The 26986-nt window shown below is 38.8% G+C and overlaps 8 protein-coding genes across 11 annotated transcripts; 4 read left to right on the plus strand and 4 right to left on the minus strand.

The window, feature by feature from the left end:
- Positions 1–2029: 2029 nt before the first annotated feature.
- LOC104827391 (B3 domain-containing protein At1g32030-like) lies at positions 2030–3228 on the plus strand. Its single transcript, XM_010560565.1, has 2 exons — positions 2030–2524; positions 2588–3228. Exons 1-2 carry the CDS (start codon positions 2030–2032, stop codon positions 3179–3181), a joined length of 1089 nt encoding a protein of 362 aa, XP_010558867.1. The 3' UTR covers positions 3182–3228.
- A 1408-nt stretch (positions 3229–4636) lies between these two features.
- On the minus strand, positions 4637–5058 carry LOC104826208. Its single transcript, XM_010558802.1, has one exon. It carries the CDS (start codon positions 4996–4998, stop codon positions 4792–4794), a length of 207 nt encoding a protein of 68 aa, XP_010557104.1. The 5' UTR covers positions 4999–5058; the 3' UTR covers positions 4637–4791.
- Positions 5059–6307: 1249 nt separating this feature from the next.
- LOC104826209 (pentatricopeptide repeat-containing protein At1g06140, mitochondrial) lies at positions 6308–8225 on the plus strand. Its single transcript, XM_010558803.1, has one exon. It carries the CDS (start codon positions 6391–6393, stop codon positions 8080–8082), a length of 1692 nt encoding a protein of 563 aa, XP_010557105.1. The 5' UTR covers positions 6308–6390; the 3' UTR covers positions 8083–8225.
- Positions 8226–8342: 117 nt separating this feature from the next.
- Positions 8343–9824, minus strand: LOC104826210 (type 1 phosphatases regulator YPI2-like). Of its 2 annotated transcripts, none has more exons than XM_010558805.1 (2): positions 9690–9824; positions 8343–8883 (listed from the first exon to the last, which is right to left on the minus strand). In XM_010558805.1, exon 2 carries the CDS (start codon positions 8859–8861, stop codon positions 8529–8531), a length of 333 nt encoding a protein of 110 aa, XP_010557107.1. In that variant the 5' UTR covers positions 8862–8883; positions 9690–9824; the 3' UTR covers positions 8343–8528. The 2 variants fall into 2 exon arrangements, with proteins under 2 accessions (XP_010557107.1, XP_010557106.1); XM_010558804.2 differs by having other exon boundaries at positions 9685–9822.
- A 159-nt stretch (positions 9825–9983) lies between these two features.
- Positions 9984–13215, minus strand: LOC104826211 (CDT1-like protein a, chloroplastic). Its single transcript, XM_010558806.1, has 7 exons — positions 12578–13215; positions 12378–12497; positions 11925–12159; positions 11095–11796; positions 10725–10926; positions 10535–10625; positions 9984–10454 (listed from the first exon to the last, which is right to left on the minus strand). The coding sequence occupies exons 1-7, from the start codon at positions 12928–12930 to the stop codon at positions 10373–10375; spliced, it is 1785 nt and encodes a 594-aa protein (XP_010557108.1). The 5' UTR covers positions 12931–13215; the 3' UTR covers positions 9984–10372.
- Positions 13216–13325: 110 nt separating this feature from the next.
- On the plus strand, positions 13326–18676 carry LOC104826212 (autophagy-related protein 9-like). 2 transcript variants are annotated; one of them, XM_010558808.1, is made up of 10 exons: positions 13326–13455; positions 14425–15126; positions 15221–15541; positions 15817–16039; positions 16230–16409; positions 16500–16706; positions 16937–17014; positions 17120–17190; positions 17324–17434; positions 17533–18676. In XM_010558808.1, the coding sequence occupies exons 2-10, from the start codon at positions 14546–14548 to the stop codon at positions 18410–18412; spliced, it is 2652 nt and encodes an 883-aa protein (XP_010557110.1). In that variant the 5' UTR covers positions 13326–13455; positions 14425–14545; the 3' UTR covers positions 18413–18676. The 2 variants fall into 2 exon arrangements, with proteins under 2 accessions (XP_010557110.1, XP_010557109.1); XM_010558807.2 differs by having other exon boundaries at positions 13378–13686.
- A 4034-nt stretch (positions 18677–22710) lies between these two features.
- On the plus strand, positions 22711–23622 carry LOC104826213 (ethylene-responsive transcription factor 15-like). The gene has a single exon (XM_010558810.1). It carries the CDS (start codon positions 22778–22780, stop codon positions 23483–23485), a length of 708 nt encoding a protein of 235 aa, XP_010557112.1. The 5' UTR covers positions 22711–22777; the 3' UTR covers positions 23486–23622.
- A 1319-nt stretch (positions 23623–24941) lies between these two features.
- On the minus strand, positions 24942–26732 carry LOC104826214 (actin-depolymerizing factor 6). 2 transcript variants are annotated; one of them, XM_010558812.2, is made up of 3 exons: positions 26529–26732; positions 25593–25858; positions 24942–25271 (listed from the first exon to the last, which is right to left on the minus strand). In XM_010558812.2, the coding sequence occupies exons 1-3, from the start codon at positions 26550–26552 to the stop codon at positions 25121–25123; spliced, it is 441 nt and encodes a 146-aa protein (XP_010557114.1). In that variant the 5' UTR covers positions 26553–26732; the 3' UTR covers positions 24942–25120. The 2 variants fall into 2 exon arrangements, with proteins under 2 accessions (XP_010557114.1, XP_010557113.1); XM_010558811.2 differs by lacking the exon at positions 26529–26732 and adding an exon at positions 25995–26080.
- Positions 26733–26986: the final 254 nt, after the last annotated feature.

Genomic DNA, 26986 nt, shown 5'->3' on the forward strand with positions numbered 1-26986 from the left:
TTACGTACAGTGGGACTTACCAGATGAGACAGATCCATTGGTCTTTTTGTAAGCAAACTCTTCTATGTCAGGTAACCCACACATCTCCTGCGTTTTTTTGAAAAAAAGAGGGACCGGGAAGATAATAAACAAACTCGCAACAAATCAACTATGCAAGAGGTTTAAAAGCAAAAAAAATCACTGCAATATGAAGTCAAGGATCTTCTATCTGGACTAATTTTTAACTTTGCAAGAGAAACAAAACGAAATGGAAGAATCCAGGTGGTGAACTTACAAAATAAAGGAAAGAAAGATAAACCGAGCAAATACAAAGAACAAAAGGCAGCACACAAGAAAATAAAGAATGCTGTCATGAGGATCACAAAACCTCAAGTTACAGAGTATCATCATATACTCAAATGAAACATGATCCACGCTCTGGCTAGATTTACCGACACACCCATTACCCTGTCGTGCTTATAGAACAAGTGAACTGCTAATCAAGATTTGTCTCATTTGCTGAAATTGACCAGAACAAGGTAAGGGAAGAAAATCAGCAAGCATTTCTCAATAATTCGTCATGCTTCAACCCTTTTGGCTCAGACAAGCTTCAAATTCAAAGCATTTCGATCACTGGCATAAACCTGGTTGAATTAAGCTCGGTCCCATCGAATTTTCCCAAAAGTTGCACACTTTCACAGAAATGCACTTTCCACAACCCTATTCTAAGAAATGTCGGAACCGACCGAAGAAGCAAACTCGCAGTTTCATTTACAAATGCAATAGAAGCCGAATCTTTTTCCAGGAAAAAGAGAGAAGTTTACTTTCTGGGCATGAATTTGTTCGCCGGACTCTTTCACTACAGGCTCCAGAGGTTGCTGTTTCGGCCTTTTCTTCCGCGCATAAACCCTAATCTCCGACACAGAAGCAACGGCCGCTGGTTCCGACACCAAAATCGCCATCGTAGAAGAAATCAAAACTCAAGCAGCGAAGCAACCAGAGTAATACGAAGACCCCCGTAAATTTTGGGTTTGGGGGGGGGGGGGGGGGGGGAGAGAGAGAACCTGGGTCTGAAGCGGAACCAGAAATCCGGCTTGTCGGAGAAATGGATTTGCGAGAAGAAGCAGTTCCGTACATTTGGCGCTTCATGGCTTGAAAGATTCGGGAGGCAATGGGAGGAGTCGAAGCGGCGAGCATCAACATTGGCTTTCTTCTGTCGATTACTATATTTTCTTCAGAATTCGAATCATGTATCAGAAATGCAAAACTTTCAATAATAACAATAATTTAATTTTTTAATCAGGATTAATTAAATAAAAACAAGACGCCCTGAACAAATACGAAATGGAAACTATCTTGTTATTCGCTCCTGTATTGTATCTGAAGGAGAAAAAAGGAAAATTTAAGAAATGGTTAATCTGTAAAAAGGTAAAAACGAGTTGCGAATTGGCAGTTAATACTCTCGTTACTCTACCTGAAAGAAAAAAAGGAAAATTTAAAAAAATGGTTAATTTAAAAAAAAAAGGAAATCAAGATCGATTCCAAGAAATGGAAAATTGCTGATACCATATCTCTCTCCATATACATATATATATATAGATAGATGCGTTAGTGTCATTTCATCCCCAAGCGATTCTCTGTCTCTCTCGCTTTCTCTGCAGAGCTTTGAATCGCCATCAGTGTTCTTGTGTGTTGTCCGAAAGAAGAGGAGATGTGGAGTAACTTGTTTCTCTTGGCCGAAGTCGCCAGCTTGGAGTACGATCGACTCCACTCTGCTCTCTCTGAAGCAAAAGCCGCCATTGAAGGGCCTGTCGATGAACCCAGACAGGACACTGCATCGCTCCTCGGCCCTCTTGTCTCTGTTCCAACAAGAAAGCGCTCACCTTCTTTCGTTAGACGACCTTCACAAAAACTTCCTCTCCGATTTTCTTCTTCTTCCCTTGCCGAGTGCAAACGCCGTATGAAGCGCCCTTTGGTGGAATCGGAAGAAGAAGAACCTCTTGACCGATCTTCTTCTTCTTCTCCTTCCCTTGCCGAGTGCAAACGCCGTATGAAGCGTCCATTGGTGGAATCGGAAGAAGAAAAACAGAGCACTCAGTTGAAGAAACGGAAGAAGTACGATTCAGGGTCCACCTCCAAAAGCCCGGTGCCTCCAAGAGAAGCTCCGCTGTGGCTTTTGAACATGATGAGAGAGATGAACGGCTACGAGCCGAAACTGGTCATAGAGAAGACCCTCTTCAAGTCGGACATTAACCGAACCCTCGGCCGTCTCGCCATGCCGACGAACCACGTCGTCGAAAAGGATTTCTTGACGGCCACGGAGGAGAGGATGATCGACGAGAAGTGCAGGCTCAAGACTAGTGATGTGGACGTGGTGGCGGTTCTCGTGGATCCACTCCATCGGAAATGGAATGTGGTGTTGAGGAGATGGGACATGGCCAAGGACTCTGGGAACTGCTCTTCGATTTTCGTCTTTGTCAAACTTCCTCTCCGATTTTCTTCTTCTTCCCTTGCCGAGTGCAAACGCCGTATGAAGCGCCCTTTGGTGGAATCGGAAGAAGAAGAACCTCTTGACCGATCTTCTTCTTCTTCTCCTTCCCTTGCCGAGTGCAAACGCCGTATGAAGCGTCCATTGGTGGAATCGGAAGAAGAAAAACAGAGCACTCAGTTGAAGAAACGGAAGAAGTACGATTCAGGGTCCACCTCCAAAAGCCCGGTGCCTCCAAGAGAAGCTCCGCTGTGGCTTTTGAACATGATGAGAGAGATGAACGGCTACGAGCCGAAACTGGTCATAGAGAAGAACCTCTTCAAGTCGGACATTAACCGAAACCTCGGCCGTCTCGCCATGCCGACGAACCACGTCGTCGAAAAGGATTTCTTGACGGCCACGGAGGAGAGGATGATCGACGAGAAGTGCAGGCTCAAGACTAGTGATGTGGACGTGGTGGCGGGTCTCGTGGATCCACTCCATCGGAAATGGAATGTGGTGTTGAGGAGATGGGACATGGCCAAGGACTCTGGGAACTGCTCTTCGATTTTCGTCTTTGTCTCTACTTGGAACTCCATCGTGGATGCCAACGGCTTCAAAGAAGGAGACCCGATCGAGCTCTGGTCGTTCCGGTCTCAAGGCAGACTCTGTTTTGCCTTTGTTCCTCCCAGACGAAGTTCCTTGTGCTCCGGCCAATGCAGCTCTGCTCTCTGATCATGTTTCTTCCTTACATCTTGGAACTGGGCGGATTTTATGATTCTTTTTTTGGGTAATGAGATCATGGGTTGGTTTCCGTTGTCTTGTTAGATTTTGATTTTGGATGCAACTGACAATGTAATAAAGCGAAATGATTGAAACACGTAGTAGTTTTTCTCTTGTCTTTTTCAGACATCAACCTTTGTTCTCTCTCTGCTTTCTGTTCAGTGCCATAATCAGACTGCAATCAATGCCAAACGAATCCGAAACTCAATTAAAATCGTAGACAGTAATTCCTAATTTACAGTCATCTATTTTGTATGAAATCTCTCTTGAATGGTTTTCCCAATAGTCATCTTGAGATTCAAATTGGAAACAAAAAAGGAAAAAACACACACTAAAACATATAACTTAACCCTTTTCTTTGAATTTGTTTTACTAACAAATAGTTATTTTCTGGTAGAAAAGGTGATAATTCTGAATGTATATTAGGAGTTCTCTCGTGATCAACTTAGAAACTGCAGAATTCGAAACCTAGTTTGAAGAAAAAACATTACAATCTCGTAAGATTAAGGTCAATAACCGATTTTCTAATTGTAAAGTTATTTACTCTTTATGGGTCAGTAAATTATAACTAATTCAAACGCTAGATAGATCTCTTCCTTCTATTGGTTAATTTAGTTACCTCCATTTCTATTTGATAGTAATTAACTCGTATTTATTTTTTTTATTGATCACGAGTTGTTCTAACTCACGTTAAAATATGAATCAAAGATTACTATATTTTCAAGGTAAGGTCCAGAAAATAACAAAGATATTGAATCATCTACACCGATCTTTGACACTAATTAGCATTTAGTTTTAATTTTTATATGTTTGTCTGTTTAAGAATTTAGTAATTATACAGTAAATATATTTATTTTTTTCTATGGTAATGACTGAATACAAAAGCAAAAATATAGCAGTTATTATGTATCTCTGCTTTATACCTTTTTATAAGATGTCCTATGAAAATACAATAATCATAATTAAAAAATCCAAATATAAATTCAGTATGAGAACCAAAACCAAACTGAACCGGCAGTGAACCGGGAGCGTAATCGGTTTTTGGTCTTCTACCCCGTGAAACTGAAACCGTGTCGTTTGGTTTTCTTGGATTCTAATATTTTGGTCCAAAACTTTGAAAACCATTAATATAAGTCAGAATTCAATATATAAAATATAATGAAGACCAAATTAACCCTGCCAAAGTTATTAATTACAATTTGAATAAACATGGTGATGAAGAACACAAGTGATATTCGGAGTCATCTTAGTTACTCACAACATGTTTTTCGTAGACCGTTATGGCACGGTCGGAGATTCCCCTAACAAATTCCCCAAGACAATAAAATATAGACTCATCAATAATAACTCAATTTCATTAATTAATATTATTATTCTTAATAAAATCTACAATTCAACAAAGTCGTTTCTTGCCTTGTGTATACTGCCATTACATCGAATGTTTATTATCATAAGCTATCATATATCATGTATACATCCACATTATACATATCTTAGTAAAAGAACCAAAGAATTAAGAACAGATCAATAATAATAAGACCATCTAGGCTCGATGCAACGGCTCAACCGTGGCATTGGCCCGAACCCTTGGGAATGCCGGTGCAACCGTTGCCACCGGACGGTGGGGTCGGAGCCCTTTGGAGCATCTGGAACAGGAACCGGATCTCATCGGTGGCTAGGAACGGCCTCGCACCTTCAACTTTATTCAAGCAAATAACAAGAAGGGCAACTAAGAACACTCCGAATACCACTTGTTTCTTCATCATCATGTCTGTTCAAAGTGAATAAACAAGTGGATCTTTGTGTGCTTTGTATGTTTTTTGTTGGGTTTTGCAAATGTTTTGATGGGTCACATTTAATTTGTTAAGGGGCCTATATATATGTGTGCGTGTATACATACATGTTTGTATGTATGTTTGGATGTATGTGTGTAAGATTCAGGGGTCGGGGCATTTGGTCTTCGCGAGATTTTCCTGAGCTTTGACCTATCTTTTAAAGAAATGGGGTTTCAACCAAAATGTTGGAACTGATCAAACAAGTTAAACATGACACGGTTTTGTCCTGAAATCCACGACGTACGTAGTCGTAGCGACGATCTCTCTAAACCGGAAATCATGCGAAAAATCCCCCATAAAACCGAAATGAAAATCCCGGTTACCCTCATTTGGTTTTGGTACGAGATCGAAGGGGGTTGATTTACGGTTCGTAAAGAAGTCAAGGGGCCATGTTTCAAACTCAAAGTGGATTAAGATTCAACCATATAGCGTTGACTGGAATATTTTTAAATAGTCAAAGTCTGATCCCGTCAAAACCACGCATAACTTGGAGAAGCATGCATGGTGGTTTACGTACGTACGTCCATACGTAAAACGCGGGTTGTAAATGTGTAGCGTCATGATCTTTTATGTTAACACTTTGATTATGAAATTTAGGAGTAAAGTTTTGTTTTTTTTTGTAATTTCAAAGAAAATTAGCTAACATAATTAATATTGTTGAAGGAAATTATAATTTTATTTCATATTAATATAAAAATTTGTATTACAGAATTTAAAAGTGTCTATCTAATTTAATCTTTGCATTATGAAGTTAACGGAATTCAAATAGTTGAGATTTGGTTAATTTAATATACGAAGCAGCCGTTTTTACATATTTTATAATTTGTACATATCTATCTTGTATTTTTTTTTTACATTTTTTTATTTGACTGAAACATAAGTAAAACTTGATCTACACGGTTTGTTTTGTATTGTTGTAGAGTTTTGTCTAATATTAGAATTTGTCTTTTGCACTAAATTTATTACACTAAAATTTTTGTAAGTTCACTAATTTGTCTTTTCGCTTACAATCTTTTAAAATCCATTTACGCGGACAAAATTCAACATTTTTAATATGTTTTTTTATTAATATTAAATTAGTTTATATACAATAATATATGATAACTAGTGAAATTTAACTCCTCTCGTCACAATAATTATAAATTAAAAAACACTAAATGTTAAGTTAATGATGATTAAAGCACCACTTAACTATACGATAATGCTGAAAATGGTTTAATTATCTTCACCTGCTGGCTAAGGCTAGTTTTTTTTGTAAATCGCCTTTGAGCGTCTCCGACATCATCGACGTCTGTTGCGCCGGCGGCGCTGCTTTTCCCACCGTCTATGCCTCCGGTGGACGGGATTTACCCGCGAAACCTCGTTAAAGCCTTTTTGTCTCCCCTGAGACGAACCAAGACCCTACGCCATATCCAACAACTCCACGCTCAGGTCATTGTACATGGCCTCGAAAGAGATGTTCACTTCGGATCCAGTGTCACTAACGCGTATATCGAATTGGGTCGCCTTGCATTCGCTTCCGGGTCCTTCAATCGGATTCCCGCCGAGGAGAGGAATCGCCACTCGTGGAACACAATCCTTTCTGGTTACTCCAAGTTCAAGTGTTATATCGATGTTTTAGTTCTTTACAGTTGTATGAGAAGAAGTTGCGATGATGGGGTTGACAGTTTCAACTTGGTTTTCGCCATCAAAGCTTGCATTGGATTAGGTGACCTAGAAAATGGTAAATCGATTCATGGGTTGGCGAGGAAATTCGGGTTGGAAAGAGATGCTTATGTTGCCCCATCCTTGGTCGAGATGTATGTGCAATCTGGTTCTCTGGAAGATGCACAGAAGATGTTCGATGAAATTCCTGACAGAAACTCAGTTCTTTGGGGCGTTCTGATGAAAGGGTATTTGAAATTCTCAATGGACTCGGAAGTTTTACGTGTGTTTCATCTCATGAGAGACACAGGTTTAGGATTCGATGCTTTTACATTGCAATGTCTGGTTAGGGCTTGTGGGAACGTGTTTGCTGCTAAGGAAGGGAAATCGGTGCATGGTTTATGCGTGAAATGGAGCTGGATAGAATGCAGTGCCTTTTTGCAGGCCTCACTCTTAGATATGTATGTGAAATGTGGCTTGATTGACAATGCCCTCAAATTATTCGAAACAAGTGTTGATCGGAATGTGGTTACATGGTCGACGCTGATTTCTGGGTTCGCAAAAAATGAGAGAGCTTTTGAAGCATTTTCTCTGTTCAGGAAGATGGTGGCAGAATCTATGCGTCCAAATGAATTTACTTCAGCCAACATTCTTGTTTCGTGCTCGAGCTTGGGATCTCTAAGACACGGGAAAAGCGTTCATGGCTACGTGATACGAACTGGGATTGAAATGGATGCTGTAAATTGTACATCTTTTATCGATATGTATGCGCGATGCGGGTGTGTTCCAATGGCTCGAAAGGTTTTTGATATGATGCCGGAAAAAAATGTGATATCTTGGAGTTCGATGATTAATGCTTTCGGGATAAACGGCCTGCTTGAGGAAGCCATTGATTGTTTCGACAGAATGAAGGCAAGAAACCTAGTACCTAACTGTGTAACATTTGTTTCGCTTCTGTCAGCTTGTAGCCATTCAGGAAACGTAGAAGAAGGGTGGAAGCATTTCGAATCTATGACAAGAGACTACGGGATTACACCAGAGGAAGAACATTACGCGTGTATGATAGATTTGCTCGGTCGGGGTGGTAGACTAAGGGAAGCTATGTCGTTTCTCGAGAACATGCCCGTGAAACCTAGAGCTAGTGCTTGGAAAGCTCTTCTTGGGGCTAGTAGAATCCATAAGCAAGTCAGCTTAGCAGAAGAAATAGCCGAGAAGCTCTTGTCCTTGGAACCCGACAACTCGAGTGTCTATGTCTTGCTGTCTAATGTATATGCAGATGCCGGGATGTGGGATATGGTGAACAGTGTGAGAAAGAAAATGGGCATGAAAGGTTATCAGAAGCCTCTGGCTCTGTCTGCTACACGAGTCGGCTAGAAGTTAGAACGGGCTTTTGGCTGTTTCGGCTTCGTAGATCGATCGATGAAAGGGATTGGTAGATGAAAAGCTACTGATTGGAATCGGGTGCGAACTACAAAAATGCTTTTAGGGTTTTGCAGATTCTGCATCTGAGATTGTTGGGTCGGTCTGAGAATGCACACAAGACATTGAAGATGTTGACTTGTTGATCATAACAGAGAAATCTGCAGGATTAAAAATTTTCATCACAAATGCTTTTGGCCATTACTTGGTGTAACTCGAGAACTGCACAATGGGCTTTATTCAAAACATTGCAATAACAGAGATCTCAATGTAATGTAATCGACAAATTACATGTACATATATAAACCCCTGACCGGGTTTCAAGTTTGAAGAACAGAAGAAATGACAAAAAAAACATCCAAGGATATCTTCCCTTCCATGATCTACCCATAAAACTTCAGTCATTCGACAATATTTTTGGGATCGTTGGAAGAAGAGGCGTCACAGGAATCCGAGTGATCATGGTTATGATCATGACCATGATGATGGTGGTCATGGCCGTTATCTTCTTCTTCACTATCGTCCTCATCAAAAGGTTTATCCTTGTGGAAGATGCAACACTTCTTGGAACTCTTCTTCTGCATGAACTCGTTGTCTACTGTACCTTCCTTCCATGTAACCTTCTTCTTCTTCCGATTCAACCGAAGCACCAACGGTGGTTGTGATTGAGCATTAGGGTTTTCTAAGATGACAGTGGTAGTGGCTGAAGATGAAGGCCTGGTCGCTGTGCTCATGGTTCAAGACTGGATTCGATACCTGCATTGGGAAACAACGGTACAACACTGGGTTTGATAATGCTGAAAAAGCAACATGCAAAGCCTAAGCATGGAATCAATCGCATCAATCAAAGAGCAACATTACACATCAATCACATCAACTCAGAGTTCAATCTCTCATTCACAATACCTTGCATGTTCCATTGTCAGTACCATCATTTTTCCAATAGAAAAAATGTGGCTCAAAAAAAAGAACTTTCATATGAAAAAGTAATGAAGCCGTCAAGTAGGACTAATCTTCTATCGATCACCTACCCACAAACTTCGATTCATTACGTTTCCAATCCTCACAGATCTGTGTACGCTTCGAATGTGTGAATCCCGACAGAGTTATCAGACCAAATGCATAAACACGTCAATGGAGATTTCCGGTGGTCCATGTACTCGCAGGAAAACCTCAAACTGAAGACTGACAGGAACAAACTAAAGCCCATGGGGGTAACACTGACCACGAATATAGCGAGACCAGACAATGCATATATTATCACTAGCAACGACAGAGTAAAATCCCATCCGACTAAAATTAAAATCTATGTAACTTCATTTGATGGAAATGCCCAGACCCGGTCGCTATACGCGTAAAATTATCCCCCGACGCCAAAAGCACTTAATCCGAAAAGGTAAAATTTTCCGATCACGATCCATTTCCATCAAATTCCACGCGATCGAGTCAGATTCGGAGATCGCCCAATCTCCGAGAACAAGAGAAACCCTAACCCTAGAAACACAAGCGATGCAAACAAAGAAACAAAGAAAAAGCCATGAGAAGAGAGAAACAAACCTTACAATCGCGATCTCGGAATCTAGTACACGTTCGCCGGAATCACTGTTCAGGCAGCGAGCGAGAGAGGGAAGAAGGAGAAGAACGAGAGATTCGCCTTGAGGAGGAGAGCTCTCCTCGACTTGTTTAAAAAAAAAGGGGGGGAGAAAGACTCTGTGCGAGAGAGAGTCTCTTGACTCTACAAATCTAGTCAGAGAGAACCCCACAAGTTTGGTTCCGTTGCAACTGTTTCTATTTCTCCTATTCTCTGTTGTAAGCGAAACCCAAAATAACAAACATTAAAAAAAATACTCGTGGCGTTAAACCTCAATATCATGAACGTACTTTATGTAATAACAAACCCGTAACTTTAGCTAGCGTATATTAATATGATTAAACACAAACCACCAAGAACAAAGCCTGCAAAATAAAGAAAATGGGTTTGTGCTCATCGTATAGATATACATACATTAGCTCATGTTTACGTGCATAACGAAGGTCTTTGGTGCCTTGATCTGCAGATAGAATTGAGCTAAATAAGCAGACTTCATTACAAAATGGGTCACGACCATCTTTAGTGTCGTAGCTTTCTTCCATGGCGGAATAATTCGTTACAAGAACTGCCCGTCTAGAGGTTCATCGTATTCGTAGGTTTCCCGAAGGCAAAAGCCTCAAACTTTTGCAAGCCTCCATGGTTTCTTCTGTGATATCAAGAAACTGGAGCCATTCCTTGCTTGTTTTCTTCTTCCAGACGGGCCCGAATGGCTTCAGGGGATGCCGTCTTATTTATGCTGCGGAAGAAATATCTCCAAGTTGAGTTATGGGAAAACTATAACCGGTGTGATTACGGTTTTTTTTGCTTAGGACTCACCATATTAGAAGATCTCCACTGAAGGATCTTTTCTCAGTGATCCATTCGGGTAGGAGCTCTAGCATTAGGTTTAGTTGTTCCTCCACCTCTCCTGCAAATTCAGAAAAGTTAGGACGGCTCTAAATGCTCCGAAATCTTTGTGAAGAAAGACATGATTGATCACTTTAGGAGTTGGGTGTAAGGAACTCACTTCTGTCGCAAATATCAGAATGGCCCGCGATAATCTTGTGCACAAGTTCCTCTTTCGTGATAACTGACCGCCTTATTGACTGGAATAAGAAATGAGTGACATCGAACAGTTTAGGCAGGCATGCGATCATTTTACAACGTCTTTTCGCCTGTGAGATTGCTGGATCTTGATCTTCTATTGCCTTCTTCTCTTGTTCTCGAATCTGAAAAGAGGAAAAATCAGATCATCCCTAAGAAAACCGATAAGAAGATAAGACTGGTCTATTGGGAGATTGACTGAAGAGATTCACTTTCCTCTAATTTCTAGTGAGCATTAAATCAACAAGCACAAAATGTAATTATAAGAGCATAAGTATTTTGAGATGTCTTACTGATTGTAAAAGGGTCTCGGGAAGAATACTGAGGATATCATCGTCGCTGGATGTACCTTCCTCTGATGCTTCATTAGTGACTTCATCATCTGCTACTTCCACAGCTTTCTTATCCTCCGTAAAGGGTTCAAAATTCAGTGGCCTTAATGCTGATGGGCGCCTCATGAGCTTATTCGGAGGGTTAGCAGAAGCATCATAAAGTCCGGCATGACCACTACTTCCTTTCAGTGGCTGTGCTGCTAGCAAGGCACTGGTCAACCGGGCAGGAGTTGAAGCAAGTTCGGGAGGAGTCGACACAACTTTAGCCGGTGTTGATGCAACTTTAGCCGGTGTCGAAACTACTGAGGTTGAATCTGCTTTAGCCGGTGTTGGAACCGGTTTAAGTGGAGTTGAAGTGGCTTGAGCCTGAAATGTTGTTTTAGCCGGAGTTGAAGCCATTTCTTCACTGGAAGAATTAACTTCCAATGGTTTAACCGTTGAAATGTAAGATCCCGATGTCTCGTTACTAGATACGTTAGCAGACAAGTTTCCTGGAGATAATGCAGATGCAGATATGGTTTTCTCATCAGAGGCCATTCTGTAGTTCTTCTGGGAAGACCAAGAAAGATTCGAAGATGCATGCTTTCCGAGCAAGGATGAACCTTCACTTTCTTTCTTTCTGTTAAATAATTCGGGCAACGGTTCTTCTGGAACTTCCTCGCCCTAAACAGAGAAAACACTATCAAGACTCAAGATCAATGTCACAAAGAACTAAATCAAAAGCCTTCTTTTACACATTACCGATACAAAAAAAGATGACAGGTCTTCCACAAACAGAACACTGGGCGTACCTGAGGGTGAGCTTTAACAAAATCTGCAAGTCTTGCACGGAAAATTGTCCGGAGGCTGCTGTGTTTGCTTTCTGATTTAGACTTTTCGGCACAAGGTATGGTGCCGGGGTTGATAGTGACATGAAGGTCGGGTTTCATGCAGCTAGTTTTCTCGTCGAGCATCAAAACTCTCTTAACCTCGATAGCCTCTGGCAAGATGTGCTTTAGCTGAGCCAAGTGGCTGTACAAAAACCTCCTGAAAGATTCAGAACAGATTGATATGAATTATTCCATTTCAAAGCAACAACACCAAAGTCTAGCTATATAATTATTTCCGAAAGGATCGAATTTGCTTCCCAATCACAATGATAGCTGATCTAATACTGTATCCTAACATAACTCTGCTAAACATTAAGCTGCCTTTTCTTCCCCCAAAATACACAAGAAAAACACCAGTAGTAGATCATGGATTACCTCTCAGTTAAATACTCAATTTTCGCAGAAATGTTGGAAAATGTTGGCATCGAACTCTTCAATTTCGATAATCGGATCGCGTTATCCATTCCATCGAAGAACTCAATCAGAATCTCGTACCTGGAAAAATCAAAATCGAATCAGCAAACCCCAATAAGAACAGACTGGGGAAAACGAAAAAAAAACTAACGCGATCTTACTTCTCCGGCAATTTTTCCTTCTCCGCATTCATCGTAGCAATTTTCACTTTAAAGGGCAACGAGGACGAGGAATCGTCGGGCGAAAACACAAGCTTGTTCTTAACGGATCTGGTCTCCCCGTTCGGATCCTCAGACCTGCGACGGGAATTAGCGGCTTGGCGAATCTCTTTCACGGAGAGAGCGACACCTCGGTTTTTCGATCGTGTGAGCATGCTTTCTGGCGGCTTCTCCGGCGTGGGTACATCCATGGACGGGGAATTAGGGTTTCTCCGCTCAGCCTTCGGACAGGGAGAATCCATCAGCCGTTTCTTCGATCGAAAAGGAATAGATCGAGAAGAACCCGGCGCGCTCATGTCCACTCTTTTTGCGTGTGTGTGTATGTGAGAGAGAGAGAGACGGCGCGAGGAAGAAGATGAAGACGAAGGGTTTTTGGTTTTATGAATGGCGGGAAATCCGAGCTGGATCTGACGTGGGCATATGCCACGTGCCACTCCCGCCAAATCTCCCCGTTGCTTCCCGCGGGTTTGAGATCGTCCTCCGTCTTTTGTTTGGAAACATTACTTGGCGGATCCAAGATGAGGATAGCGAAAACTCTCAAAACAAACATCCTCTTAAGCCCATCAGGCCCAGTAATAGGCCCAAGTTCGGATACGGTTCTGGATCCGGGTCGAACCGAATAAGCTGGTCGCTTTTCTACTCGGCGAAGGATTCGAGATTAAAAAAATCTTCAAAAAAAGAAGAAAAAGAAAAGAGCGAGCTTGAGAAGTGGTACTCGTTATCACGTTTCTTTGGTTAAGTTCTTCAAGCGCCGAGAAGAAATAGGATTAGGAAGAAGGAAACCCAATCGTCTCAGGAAGAAAAAAGAGAATAAAATATATGTAATTTCCCTTTTCTTCCACGCAACCTAAAATCCAAATCCCCTTCTCGCTCGCCATCTCTGATCGTCGATCAATTTGCTTGTCCTTTGAAGCCATCGATTGAATCCCCTTCTGTCGAATTTTCCCCCTCATTAGTTTGGTTTTCACTTTGCGAGAGATATTTGCTCTTGCTTGGTACGACTGAACTTCGCTTTCCCAACTTTTTCGCCACTTTCCGTTTCGTGGGTCGCGGTAAGTTTTGGTCTTTTCGTTGGTAATGATCGAGAAGTTCGAATTTTGATTATTGCTTAGTGATTTTGTGGAGAATCAGCTCGTGGGTCTGGAATTTACGTTGTTTGCGGTTGATTTTGGGTATTTGCTTTGGCGTCTAAATTGGGTAAAGAAGCGTATCGGTCCGAATTAGGTTGGTGGTAACCGTAGATACGGTACTGTTTGGGCGAAAAAGTTCGTTCCTTGTACTCCTTTTCGTGAATTACACGATCTGTTTAGGGGAATTCAGCTTTATGAGGTATATTCTTTGGGCACCGACTGCGTTGACATCGGTTTGGTGCCTGTCCTTCTCTCGATTGAATTATAATTATGTATGCATGCCCTGGTGCTCTTGTGTAGATATTTTTGTTGCAATGTGTCTAATTAGGAGATATTGATACGTGAATTTTCTGGTGAAGACGGGAGCAGGTTGGTAATCTGTATTCAGTCTTACTGTTCTAGTTCACCTGGTATCTGCTAACTCAACTCTACCCATGGCAAACTTACTCCTTATCACATTGTCCTTGTAATTGAAGCATAGATTGCGGCAATATATTGACGTATAGATGGAATAGTAATTTGGGTACTAAGCGTAGTAAAGGTGTCTCTTTTACAGTAACTGTAACTGATATCTGGCAATGTACACAAACACCTCTACCGTAGTTATTTCCCTTGTTTCTTGTCCTTATATGATTGGCTTTCTGCTTTTACATGGTGCAGGACTCGTGTACTGTGATTGACAGAATTGTCTGCTCCTCTTTTGAGTGCTATACTCCTAAAACTTTGACGTGGTGATTGGGGGAATGGACTGGTTGTTTTGGCTAATTGTCAGTGTTTATGAATGATGTACACTGGGCAAAAGGCTCTAAATCTGTTCAGATGTTTCAAATGGAAACAACGTGGTGAATCGTCATCTTTGACTACTGGCTTACTTCATAATGTGTCTAATGAGGTTGAGCTTTCTAACTATGGAGGAATACCAAGTCCTGGTAGTGAGAGTCCTTCAGGCCTTCTTAATGGAGAAAGCTTGAGTGTTGAACCTATTGCTGATTTGGATCTCTTCTTCGAAAGGCTCTACAGCTATTATTGTGACAAAGGAATTTGGTGCATTATAATAAAGTGGGCTGTTGAACTTCTTAGCATTGGCTTCACCATATGCTTCTCAGGGTTTTTCTTGTTGTATGTGAACTGGGATGGCCTTCGAAATGCAAAATGTGGACTGGATGCTTTTGAATCAGGAACCAAGCCATGTGATCTTGTTAAAGAAGCTCTATATCAGCATCCCTTATCCCCTTTTACGCTTAGAAAGGCGATAATTGTCGGTTATTTGATTCTTTTCTCTATATACTGGATCTTCTGCTTCTTGAGGTTTTTTGCTCAGTTGAAGGATACTTTGGGCATTCGTCACTTTTATTATAATAGGTACGTTGGAAGGGTTTACACGTTAGACATAGTTATTGTCACGGACCAAAAGTTTCAGTTTACATTATGTTTTCTTTTTGTTTTAATTTTGCAGCCTCCATGTCACTGACAATGAAATCCAGACCATGCCTTGGGCAACAGTCCTTGAAAAGGTTGTTCAGTTACAACGTTCAGAACCCCTTTGTGTGGTTAAGGATCTATCAGCTCATGATATCGTTATGCGCCTCATGCGGAAGGAAAACTACTTGATTGGAATGCTCAACAAAGGTGTGCTTTCTTTCCCAAACTCCTATTGGATCCCAGGTGCTGGTCCAATCATCAAATCTGCACCAGATGGGACACCGTATCGCCTTGTATTGACAAAAACCCTTGAATGGACCCTTAATTGGTGCATACTGCAGAGCATGTTTGATCGGTATGGTATTTTCCAGGCTATCTTTGGTCTAATAGTGGACTTGTCCCATTGTATGGTTATGCATCAAAATTCCTCTACCTTCAGTTTTTAAATGTATTGATCTCTTGAGGCTTGGAAGTAGTATACTGAACTCATTCCATTGTATGTTGGATTTAGGCTGGTATTGTACTTCTCAATTATAACTTTTACTCTGAAATGTATACCATACAACAGTCCCTTGCATATGATAAGGATTCTATGTTTTTTTTTCTAATACAGAAGTGTTCATTCTGCAGGAACTTCCGGGTAAGGAGGGAGTTTGTTTCGAATCCTAGAACTTTGAAGAAACGGCTGTTCGTGGTGGGGCTCGCAATGCTTCTTCTGTCGCCATTCCTTGTCATCTTTATGTTAGTGTATCTATTCCTAAAGCATGCTGAGCAGTTCTACAATCATCCAAGTACTGCATCTTCTCGAAGATGGTCCAATTTGTCAAAGTGGCTCTTCAGGGAATTCAACGAGGTACATATATTATACTTCAAAACGCTGAGATTATGTGATTTTACCTTCATCTGGCCTTTGTACCCGAAAGCTAAGACTGAAATTTCTCATGAATGTTGAAGAGTATTATTAAGCTTTCTAGGGAAGCTTAAGGAACATACAGTTTTTCTTAATCTCTGTGGCACATTTTGACTGCTTGTTTCTATGACAGGTTGATCATTTATTCAAGCACCGGATTAATAGCAGTATAGTGCATGCTTCAGAATATTTAAAGCAATTCCCGTCGCCGATCATCTCCATTGTTGCAAAGTTCATTTCATTTGTTTCCGGCGGCTTTACTGCTGTCTTAATCATCATTGCATTTTTCCAAGAAGATCTTCTCGAGGGCCATGTAAGAATCCCTGGCAACTTAAAGACACTTATATTTGTACGCCATGAGCCATTTTCTTATGGATCACCAACTATTATTTCCCATGTGTAGATACTGGGACGCAACCTCTTTTGGTATGCTGCTGTTTTTGGAGCTATTACAGCTATTAGCCGAGCTGCCATTTCAGATGAACTTTTGGTCCTTGACCCGGTAGGAACTATGTCTTTAGTTGTCCAACACACCCATTATATGCCTAAGAGATGGCGTGGTAAGGAAAACACAGACTGTGTCCGCATGGAGTTTGAGACTCTGTTTCAGGTAACATTTTAAATTCCTCATTTTTTTTCCCTCTTCTGAAGCTACTGGGATTGCCAAATCTTGAAACCAAAGGCAGATTGTATGCATCAGAACATACTTCAGTGTTTCTTGTTCTTTATATAAGAACGCAGTGGCATTCAACATAATCTTATTTCTCTTGTTGGTCCTTGCCTACTTGCTGAACAAATAGCTGTGTATTCCTTAATCCTTTTGTAAATTTTGCGATGCAGTATACTGGAATGATGTTACTGGAGGAGACAGCTTCGATCTTCCTTACACCGTTTTTGCTTATGTTTGTTGTACCGAAGGTTTATTTCTCATCGTTCTTTATTATTATCCCTGCAACCTATTAAATTTTCAGCACCTCGTTGGTAATTGAACGACGATCTGAAACATTTTAGTTTATTCTGCAGAGGGTCGATGACATACTGCAATTCATTGGAGACTTCACTGTTGACATTGAAGGTGTAGGTCATGTTTGCAGGTTAATCAACTCTTGCTATTCTTCTTTTCTCCATGGATGGCTTTAAAAGATTGATGATAAATAAATAATTGTGAGTTAATTCCTCGGTGATCAATATTTGAACGATATTGATCATCATTCTTTCTTCTCGCAGTTTTAGTGCATTTGACTTTGAGCACCATGGAAATGTCAAGTATGGTTCACCGCACGATGTACCTCGTGAGCAGAGAAGCTCTCAGGGAAAAATGGAGAAATCGTTCTTGAGGTCGGTGGCATCATCAAAATTCTTCTTGCAACATCTAAAATATTCAGTTATGACATGTGACATGTCTTAAACAACCAGTCCACTCGATCTGTTTGCAGCTTCCAGTGTAGCTATCCTTCATGGGAACCAACTTCTGAAGGGAAGGAGTTTCTGTCAAAACTCCGAACTTTCCGGAACCAGAAGCTTCAGGTTTTGAACACGAGATTTGGGTGTTCTTCTGATCGAGCATGGCGAGAAGGCCTTTCTCTTCGTGGTTGGATAGACAGAGAAATTCCAAGAAACATGCCTCCTCCTACGAGAGGTTACCACACTGATTCCTTGTGGCTGATGGATCCTGACCAGAGGAACCATCCTTATCTTCTTGACTGGTATTACACTTCTCAGCCTCAAGGAAGAACCACTTCCCCAGGGCACAATTACCCGGCAGAGGATGAGACATTGCCTGCGAATCTAGATACCGGAAGAGAATTCTGGTCATCTCCGAACTTAGGCCAAGAAGAGACCAGATTTAACACCGGCTTTTCCTGGGAAACCCGGCTCAATGATAACAGAGAGCTTTCTGGCATGGAGACAACCACATCGGGCCAGTTCTTTCCCGAGAGCATTCTGCGTCATCCACACGAGGGGGTTACTTATGGAAATACTGCTGCTGGTAGGAGCAATTGGTGGGACAGAGGTGGTCGGTCCCATGGTTCGGGTCACCAAGAAACAAGCTTTATGGAGCCACCCGATTTCCTCCGCCCTTACCCTTCCAGAAACTTGTTCGAGAACTTATCAGACAGGAGCATGGGAGAGGAGGAGACAGAACGAGAGCAGTTCTTTGACTGGGAAAGTGCCAGAAGAAGATTGTCTGAAACAGCATACATGGATGATGACATTGAAGCTGGCATGAATCTCCATTTCGACGATGTGTATAGTTCCAGACCTCCAGAAACTTCTCCAACGCTAAGTCCTCGCCAACCGACAAGATTCGGTTAAATATTGGAACTGAATCCTGGATAAGGTTTCTGGTGAAGAAATGGGCCATGCATGCACGCATGCAAGTTTCTCCGAATTGGGAATGAACATGTTTTTATTTCTACGCTTCAACGGTACATGCAATTCTTTGTTGTATATATATATAATATATAAGGATTATTATCAGGTCCGTTGGTTTAAGAAGGCAATGGAAAGTGCCTTGTGGAACAAGTAAACATACAATACAAAATCTGAGTAATATGTCCTGAAAGTTGCAGAGATTAACTTGAAAGCCTTATTATTTAAAAAGTTTTACGTACAAAAACATGTTACATTTATTGAATGTTGTGATTTATTTTTATTTTTCCATGTTACGTTAACAATGTCACCATCGTCATTATTCGTGTGATTCGGTCGTTCGAGGCACCGGACCGATGCATCTCTCTTACATCTCTTTCCTAATCAAACATTCTTGCAATAACAGGTCAACAATTGCAAAGATTGCTTGTGATCATTGGTTATAAATAATTATTTATTATATATATATATATATATATATGACAACTACATGTTTGGTTTCAACTATAGTGTTAGATTCAGTTAATTAACGCCCACCACCGGTCAATGCCATAATAATACTATTGTTTTCCTCTCATGCTACGTGCGATATTTAAATCTTTTTATATGTTTTTATTCGAAAAGAGCGTTTTGAGTCACGAAACAAATTTTATCACGTGCCATAAAAAAGAAGATTCATGCACTTTCCTTTCCCCTGTCTGAATAACTGGAAAAAAAATGTATATGTTTTATATTCGTCACTGACTAAGAAATTGTCAAACTTTCTATTATTGTAATAACATAATCCAACTAAAAGAACGTTCTAGATTTTACCAAGAAAAAGTAAAATAAAATAAAATATAGGGAACATAACGCTTTAGAATTCATGCATCTATGAAATCCATTGAGAATTCGGATCACTGTATGATAATATTATATATGTATGTGTGCATATATATTGATAATTATATAATTATATAATGTGTTGGATGATTATTTATGAGATGTCTGTTCTTATATATGTTACAGCTCATAACATCACGTGCAGATATAAATTCAGTTTTGAGTCTTTCAAAACCAAATATGAACAATTAACAAACAAAAAAAAAACAAATATGAAAAACGATTCAGAAAGCCATCATATATTAAAAATATAAAAAATCAAGACCATATATTCAAACCGCCCGGTTGAACAGAATCGGCCTAACAAAGGGATCGCTAGCTGGTCCAACATTTACAAGATTTTTTTTTATATTTATTGAGAATCTATTTCAAACCCAAATTGAAAATAATAAGGGGGGAAAATTATTTATATAAAAAAAATATCCCAAATAGACCCCATGGGATGCTTTCTTGCAAGTTGGAATTAGTGGATTTTTTTATTTAATCTCTATGATGAATGAAATATGTATCGGTAACAATATATTTCATGTGTTTAATATATGACCAAACTGTTGAAATTATTTTATACTAAGATATTGACCTATGAAAACGTAGAGCACATATATATAACTGCACTAATATCAGCTACTTTTTTGTAATATAAAATTATATTCAGGCTTGCCAAGTTGATTGATTAATATTACTCACTCCAATTTAATAATACAACTGGTTTGATTTTGTGGAGTTTTTTAAAATGCACTAAACATATTATATTATTTAATCAATCAATAACTTATCACAATTTTCGCTTATCATACTTTTCCATTCCCTTATCTTGGATAAACAATAGTTGTATATTTGAACTATATACATATTATTTTTATTTTTTAATCTATAAAATTTATATTTATTAAGTATAAGTTCGGTATCTATTTTTCATTATTCAAATCGATTTTTCTATTTTCATTCGATTCAGTTTTTATATAATCTACTTCGATTTAATTAGTTTGATATTACAATAATTATATTAAATAAAATTCGAGATAAATTTATTTTAGACATAATTTTAGGGTTTAAAATTTATTATTAAAAATCAAGTTTAAATATCTCATTTAATTTAAATGCATAATACTAATAAATTCGTGTGTTCAATAGCTAAGAGTTAGTTAAGATATGTCAGAAAGTGTGATAAAAAAAATGAAAAATAAAAAATGCATGAGGAATGAATTGTTCATTGCAATTTGCACCATCTCTCGCATTTACATGCACACGCATTTCAATATTGACACTTGTTATTATTATTATGCGTAATTCCAACGATAAATTATATATTCGTTCGTGTAGTCAATTATCAAAACCCTGGCTAAAATAAATAAATTATATTATCCACAAATTAAATCTATACGTTGCCTGGTTTGACAGCGAATCTTTTGATTTTATAGGAAACAAACATATATTATTAATAAAATAAAAATATGTTTTTTATTTTGCTTCAAATGCAAATGATTTTTTAAAACTTAATTTGTTTGTGTTTAGTAATGTTCACACAAAATAATCCCATTTTATATCGTAATGATCAAATTTTTATAGAAAATTCTGCCATGTTTCTATTTTTTGCAAAAGATGACCATCTCTAATCGTTTGATAAGATGTTCCCAAACTTAATTTTGTCTAATATGTAACGAAATTTTCAATATTTAATTAATTGATAGTGATTTGGTGATATCTCACCTAATTAATATTTTATGGCATTAGTTTAAATTAAACTAAAACATAACTAAATTAGATGATTATTTTGCTAATTAAAAAAATTTATACGATATTTTAAATTCTAAAATTAGAATTAGCACATCTTCTGTTCAACACATACAATTATATATAAAAAAAAATTCGAGATTTACATGTCCCCATCCAAAATAATATTTTTTACACTTATCAAGGCTATGGTTTGGTTGGGGCAAAATTGAAATTTTCACATAAATTCAAGATTCGTCGACGGGAGAATATTCAGAAAATATTCGTCGGGGGACTATTTTGCTCGGACTTGCTATATTCTTTCCCCCGATCATTGTCTAATGTGCATACAAAATCGTACGAAGTATTATTAATTATGTTAATCAATTTCTAATTTTAATTAGTTGTTACACTCTTATGGAGTATAGGCCGCCCACGTCACTTGTCGGGATACATTATTCATAATTATGTATCATTACAATTTACACATATACATATATGTCTATATATATGATGTGACATGATTTCTATATATATAACGATATGTGTGTGTTGCTCACGTCCGTTCCCAAAAGTACAAATGTTATTCATATGAAATGTTATATCCATGTGTTATTTTTATTTCCATGTAATTTTTTGCTTTAAAAAATACGCCATTCTCCACTCCATTTTTTCAGTTTTTCGTGGAAAATTAACATATATATATATATATATATAATATGAAATGATAATATTCCAAAAATTTGGGATCGACAAGTTTCTGAGTGTAAATAAATCTCAGAACTTATAACGTTTGAAAATGGTAAAAAAAACAATTGCTTTCATTTAAAAAGTGGAAATATATATTTATATATCAATATGAGAACAGGAGTTATAACTAATATTTAAGAAATCAAATATCCGCGAAGATGGTAAAACACGTACGTGGAGTAGAGTCTGGCAAATCTTACACAACGACATTATCTAAATGCAATATCAACGAAGCCTCATATAGAATCCAACTAATATGGACTTAAAATTAAATATACATATATATAATATAATATGTGCATTTTTGTTTCAACTAATTGTTAATTATATTTTGCCGAATATCTCTAACATACAATAACTCGAAATGTTTCCTCAGTACTGTTATTGATAGTTTATGTCTACGACTATTAGTGCCGTGATATAGTAATTCAAATATATATATATATATATGTGTATTCATTTATTTATATAGTTTGATTAATTTTGGTAATAATGTACGATTCCCTCGACCCTCTGGCAAGTTCTCGACCAGAGACAGTGGGTCCCACAATAGGAACATCGAGGTGACAATCAGTGCCATGTCATCAGCTTACGTCAGATACTTTGTCGGGATCTCGCCGCCGTACGTCATTCCAAACGATTGTGTTGACCCACGTGGTAAATCAATCACCTCGCTGCTTTTCATTCGTTAGCTAGAGAGCCTATTACCATCTTGGATTTTCTTTATAATATCTCTAATTACATCCAATTATTAAATTTGAAAATTACATATCGCCCATTATCCATAGGCCCCACACACAATATTAAATAAACAGTTAAATTATTTTTATATTTCCCACTTTCGAATAATCCAATCTCATTTAATGCCTTATATATATAGGTTAGGTTTTTCAAACTTTTTTGCCACTGCCTAAAAAATCCAAGAGAAAAAAAAAAGAAAAAAAGAAAGAAAGGAAAAAACCGATGGTGTTTCCCAATTACCAAAGTCAAGATTTCTCCCCTGAATCATCTTCTTCCGGATCTTGGAGCTCACAAGAATCATCATTCTTTTGGAGCGATGAGTTCTTCGATCGAGAACCCGAGTTCTTCTTCCCAAACCCTAACTACTACCAGGAGATCAATCTCAAGAATGAGGAGGAGACGTTGGTAATGGTGATCAAAGGAGAAGAAAACGGAGAAACATTATCGAATCCGGAGACCGTATCGAGGGATCCGAAGGAGGAGGAGAAATCGTACAGAGGAGTGAGGAGACGCCCGTGGGGCAAATACGCGGCGGAGATAAGGGATTCGACGAGGAACGGAATTAGGGTTTGGCTGGGAACGTTCGACAGCGCGGAAGAAGCGGCTTTAGCGTACGATCAGGCGGCCTTTGCCCTAAAAGGGGTCCTGGCTGTATTGAATTTCCCGGTCGAAACGGTCAGAGAATCTCTACAAAACATGAAAAATGTGGATCTCAGCGATGGAGGGTCCCCTGTCATGGCCTTGAAGCGAAAGCATTCGCTTCGAAATCGGCCGAAAGGGAAAAGAAGAAGATCATCCTCGTCGTCGTTGCAGATGCGGAAAGAGACGATCAAGGAAGAAGAAATCAGTAGAAGTAGTAGTACACTTGTTGTTCTTGAGGATTTGGGACCAGAGTACTTAGAACAGCTTCTCATGAGTTCCTGTAACTGATTAGATGTCCGTCTTCCACTTTTGATTTATTCAGTTTGTGTAATAATAATTGTTTTTTTGTTTGGGTTTGTAATTGATTCTTTCCAATAACGAAGTTATTTGGGAGATATATATATATATATCGATGTTGATGTTGATGTTGTGAGTGTTAACTCTATTATTGGGGAATATTACTCAAATAACCCACTTGGGTCGCAGCAATTTCAGTGTACACCACCGAAAAAAAAAAAAAATTTTGCGACCTTATTACGACTAATATATAACTAATATACAACCTATTACGACTAACAAACTACTCTTATTTTAGTTGTATATTAGTTATATATTAGTCGTAATAAGGTCGCAAAATTTTTTTTTTTTCTGGGTGGTGTACCCTGAAATTGCTGCGACCCAAGTGGGTTATTAGGGTTAAAATCCCCTATTATTGCCTTTGTTTGCTTTCTTTTCGATGTCTCTATTGGTTGGTTCCATTCACGGACTAAATGTTTTGATATTTATCCGAAATGGATTCCCATGTCACTATATTGCCTTTTAAAGTAAAATCGATATTTTATTTTTTATATATTGCTTTTATTTCTATATATAAGCTTTTAATTAATTAGTAAATCTTAATGAGCATCAAACCAAGAAATAAGAAAGGAAGAAACCGGGATGGTATTTGTTGTTGAAGAAATCCTTTATTCATAGCACCAAGGGTCGAGGCTTTTGAAAAGGATTGGAAAATCAAACCATTTTATATCTCCATACAATAGTTTATGATATCTAAAAATACCTATATATATATATATATATATATATATTCAGTAATAACAATGCAACCACCCTAACGGGTGACACTAATATTAAAAATTCATTTATATAAAATTAAAAATATCAGTATTAATTTTAAATATAATTCTTCATCTTGAACGTTTTGTTTAAGAAAGGTGCGCAAACAAAAGAATAAATAAAATTTGATTATCGGTGAGAAGAAGACACAAAGTGTATGTCTTGTCACGAATTTAAACCTTAGATTATGAAAGAAAACGTATATTCTAATCACATCGTTTATTTCTATTTCTAGGGTTAGTATGTATATTGGCACAACACATCATATAACCAAAAAAAAAAGGTTTGATTATCAAAAACTGTTTTCTTTTATCCACGTCCGTACAACATTAATTCGGTACATCACACAACTTGAACACATGTGGGTTCATCTATGTCTATGCAGTGTGTGTGTGTAATGAATTCATAATCTTTGTTAATAATAGAAAGTCGATTTGCATATGCTTTTGGACTATATTGTGAAAACGGTTGAGAGAATTTAATAACGGTCCTACCGATATGAAATGAAATTCAATGAACCAAAGTCTTCAGAGTCAGTAAGGATTCTAAGTCCAAATACGTTCATAACATACTGTATCCGTACATCTCTATCCTCTTCCCGGAACCAATTTTGGTAAACTGCAAGCCGTCAAAATATACGTAAATACGATTGCCATTTGCCACAATTTATTAACAGTATGGAATGAACAGAAATGGAACATAAGCACTGATTCAACTCCCAACACATCCCACGTTGTCCAATGATTGATTATTCATTACATTCGTCCGTTACTAGATATCGTTTTGCTCTTGCCAAGAGCTCTCGGCTCAGTTTGCTCGCTCGCGTAGCACGTCGAGGTCGACTTCTGTAGGGTCGGTGGCTTGGATCTCGTAGTGAATGCCCTCCAGCTCCCGCCTGAACCTGTCCTTCGAGGTTGCGTATAGCATCTTTGCCCTTATCCGAGACGTCGAGGGAGACCTGCCATCATCAAAACCTGACGTGAATCTGAAAGTTCTCGAAAACAAAGATCGATGGAACGAAAACGGAACTTTAGACGAGTAATGGGTACCCTTTAGAAACAATAAATGTTCAAGAACAGAGGCAGTTTCGAGTGTTTTTACTGGAAGATCAATAAACCCGAAAAGAAAACAGCAGAGCCAGTTCCAAGTTCCAACCTTTTTGGGTTTCATCATCATCTTGTACAAGGTAATCAATCCACTTTTGTGTAACAGCATTGCTGGTAAGATGATATATCATTCTTGGAAGTAAAGAGGGGAAAAACAAGAAAAAGAAACTAACCAAGCGACGAAGAAGATCTTGCTCTTCTGGCAATTCTCGGGGGTAACGAAATCGTAGTCATAAACAGCGTATCTGCAGTCGTTCTCGGGCAAAGAAGCAAGGAAATCGTCGTAGTTCTCAGCAGGGCTGCCGGTTTTTTCCACCACCACCTCCTTTTTGTTCTCATCAATCTTAAAGACGACGTACCGGTGGACTTTCTTCCTCTGCAGCTCACGGAATATGGACTTGCTGTTGTCTGCAACGCCCATTCCAGACGATGCATTGGGCTGCAGGAAACAATTGCTTAATTAGTTCAACCAAGAACCCTAATTCAAGAAACTTTTACAGATTTCCCACGTATCAGCTCAACTATAATTCAAGAACTTGTTTGCCTACCAACAAGGGAATCGGCCAGACACTAACCCATATAAACCATGAAACAGCTACGATGAACATCGATTAAGGATTTGAGTTACAAATATCAACTCCCATCTGAATCAATAGAATCACAGTCGCCATCTATTTTCAAGGCTCCGAATTTGGACCCTAAGTTCCTTCACTTGATCTTCTAAACTGTGATGCGGCAGCAGTGAGAAATGGTAGTTCATTTGACACAATCTTTGCTCTTAAAGTAAGAACAAATCACATCATTATTCCATAATACACTAAAAGAACGAAGCTTTATTTCGAAATTGAACCGGGAAATAAAGCCCAAGTGTCCTACATTTGCCAGAAAGTACAAATTATGATCCGATTCATGCATGTATTAACAGATCAATCAATCTCTCCCCCTCCTTTTGGGTTTCTAGCGTTACTACAAACTTCAAGCACAGAAATTCGCAATTTCCAACGAGAAAGAGAGATGCCAAGAACAATACCCACAAAGAAACAAAAAAGGAAATCTGAGAAACAGGGAAGAACTGAGAGCCCAGAGATCAAAAATAGAGAGGCTTTTACCCTGCTAAGTCCTCTGAAAGACATGGACTTTTCTTCTTCTTCTACGACAAGGCGAGAGCTTGCTGAGAAAATCGTAGACGCAGGAAGAAATTGAAACAAACCCTTCGGTTTAAACGAAGAGAGGAAGAGAACAAGGGAACAAACAGGAAATTTCAAAAATAATATGTGGACATCAAAGACGTTGCTTTGCTTTTGTTCTCTGTGGACCCTCTTTATATATATGTGTGTATATACATTTTGAACACCGAAAGAGAAGAATAGGGGCGGTGGCGTTAGGGCAACGCGAAACTGCTTTTAGGAGATGTTGACTCAGAATTTCGTGACAAGTGGAAGATAACTCGTGTCTCTGTTATGTGGGCCCCACTTATGTTTAACACTAGTCGCCGCGTATACTTTATGGGCCGTATCTTGGGCCCATTATTTGGGCCTTAATTGGGTCGAGACGACGGAGAGCGGTT

Source organism: Tarenaya hassleriana, unplaced genomic scaffold (genome assembly GCF_000463585.1).
Source record: "Tarenaya hassleriana unplaced genomic scaffold, ASM46358v1 Cleome5, whole genome shotgun sequence".
Lineage (NCBI taxonomy): Eukaryota > Viridiplantae > Streptophyta > Magnoliopsida > Brassicales > Cleomaceae > Tarenaya > Tarenaya hassleriana.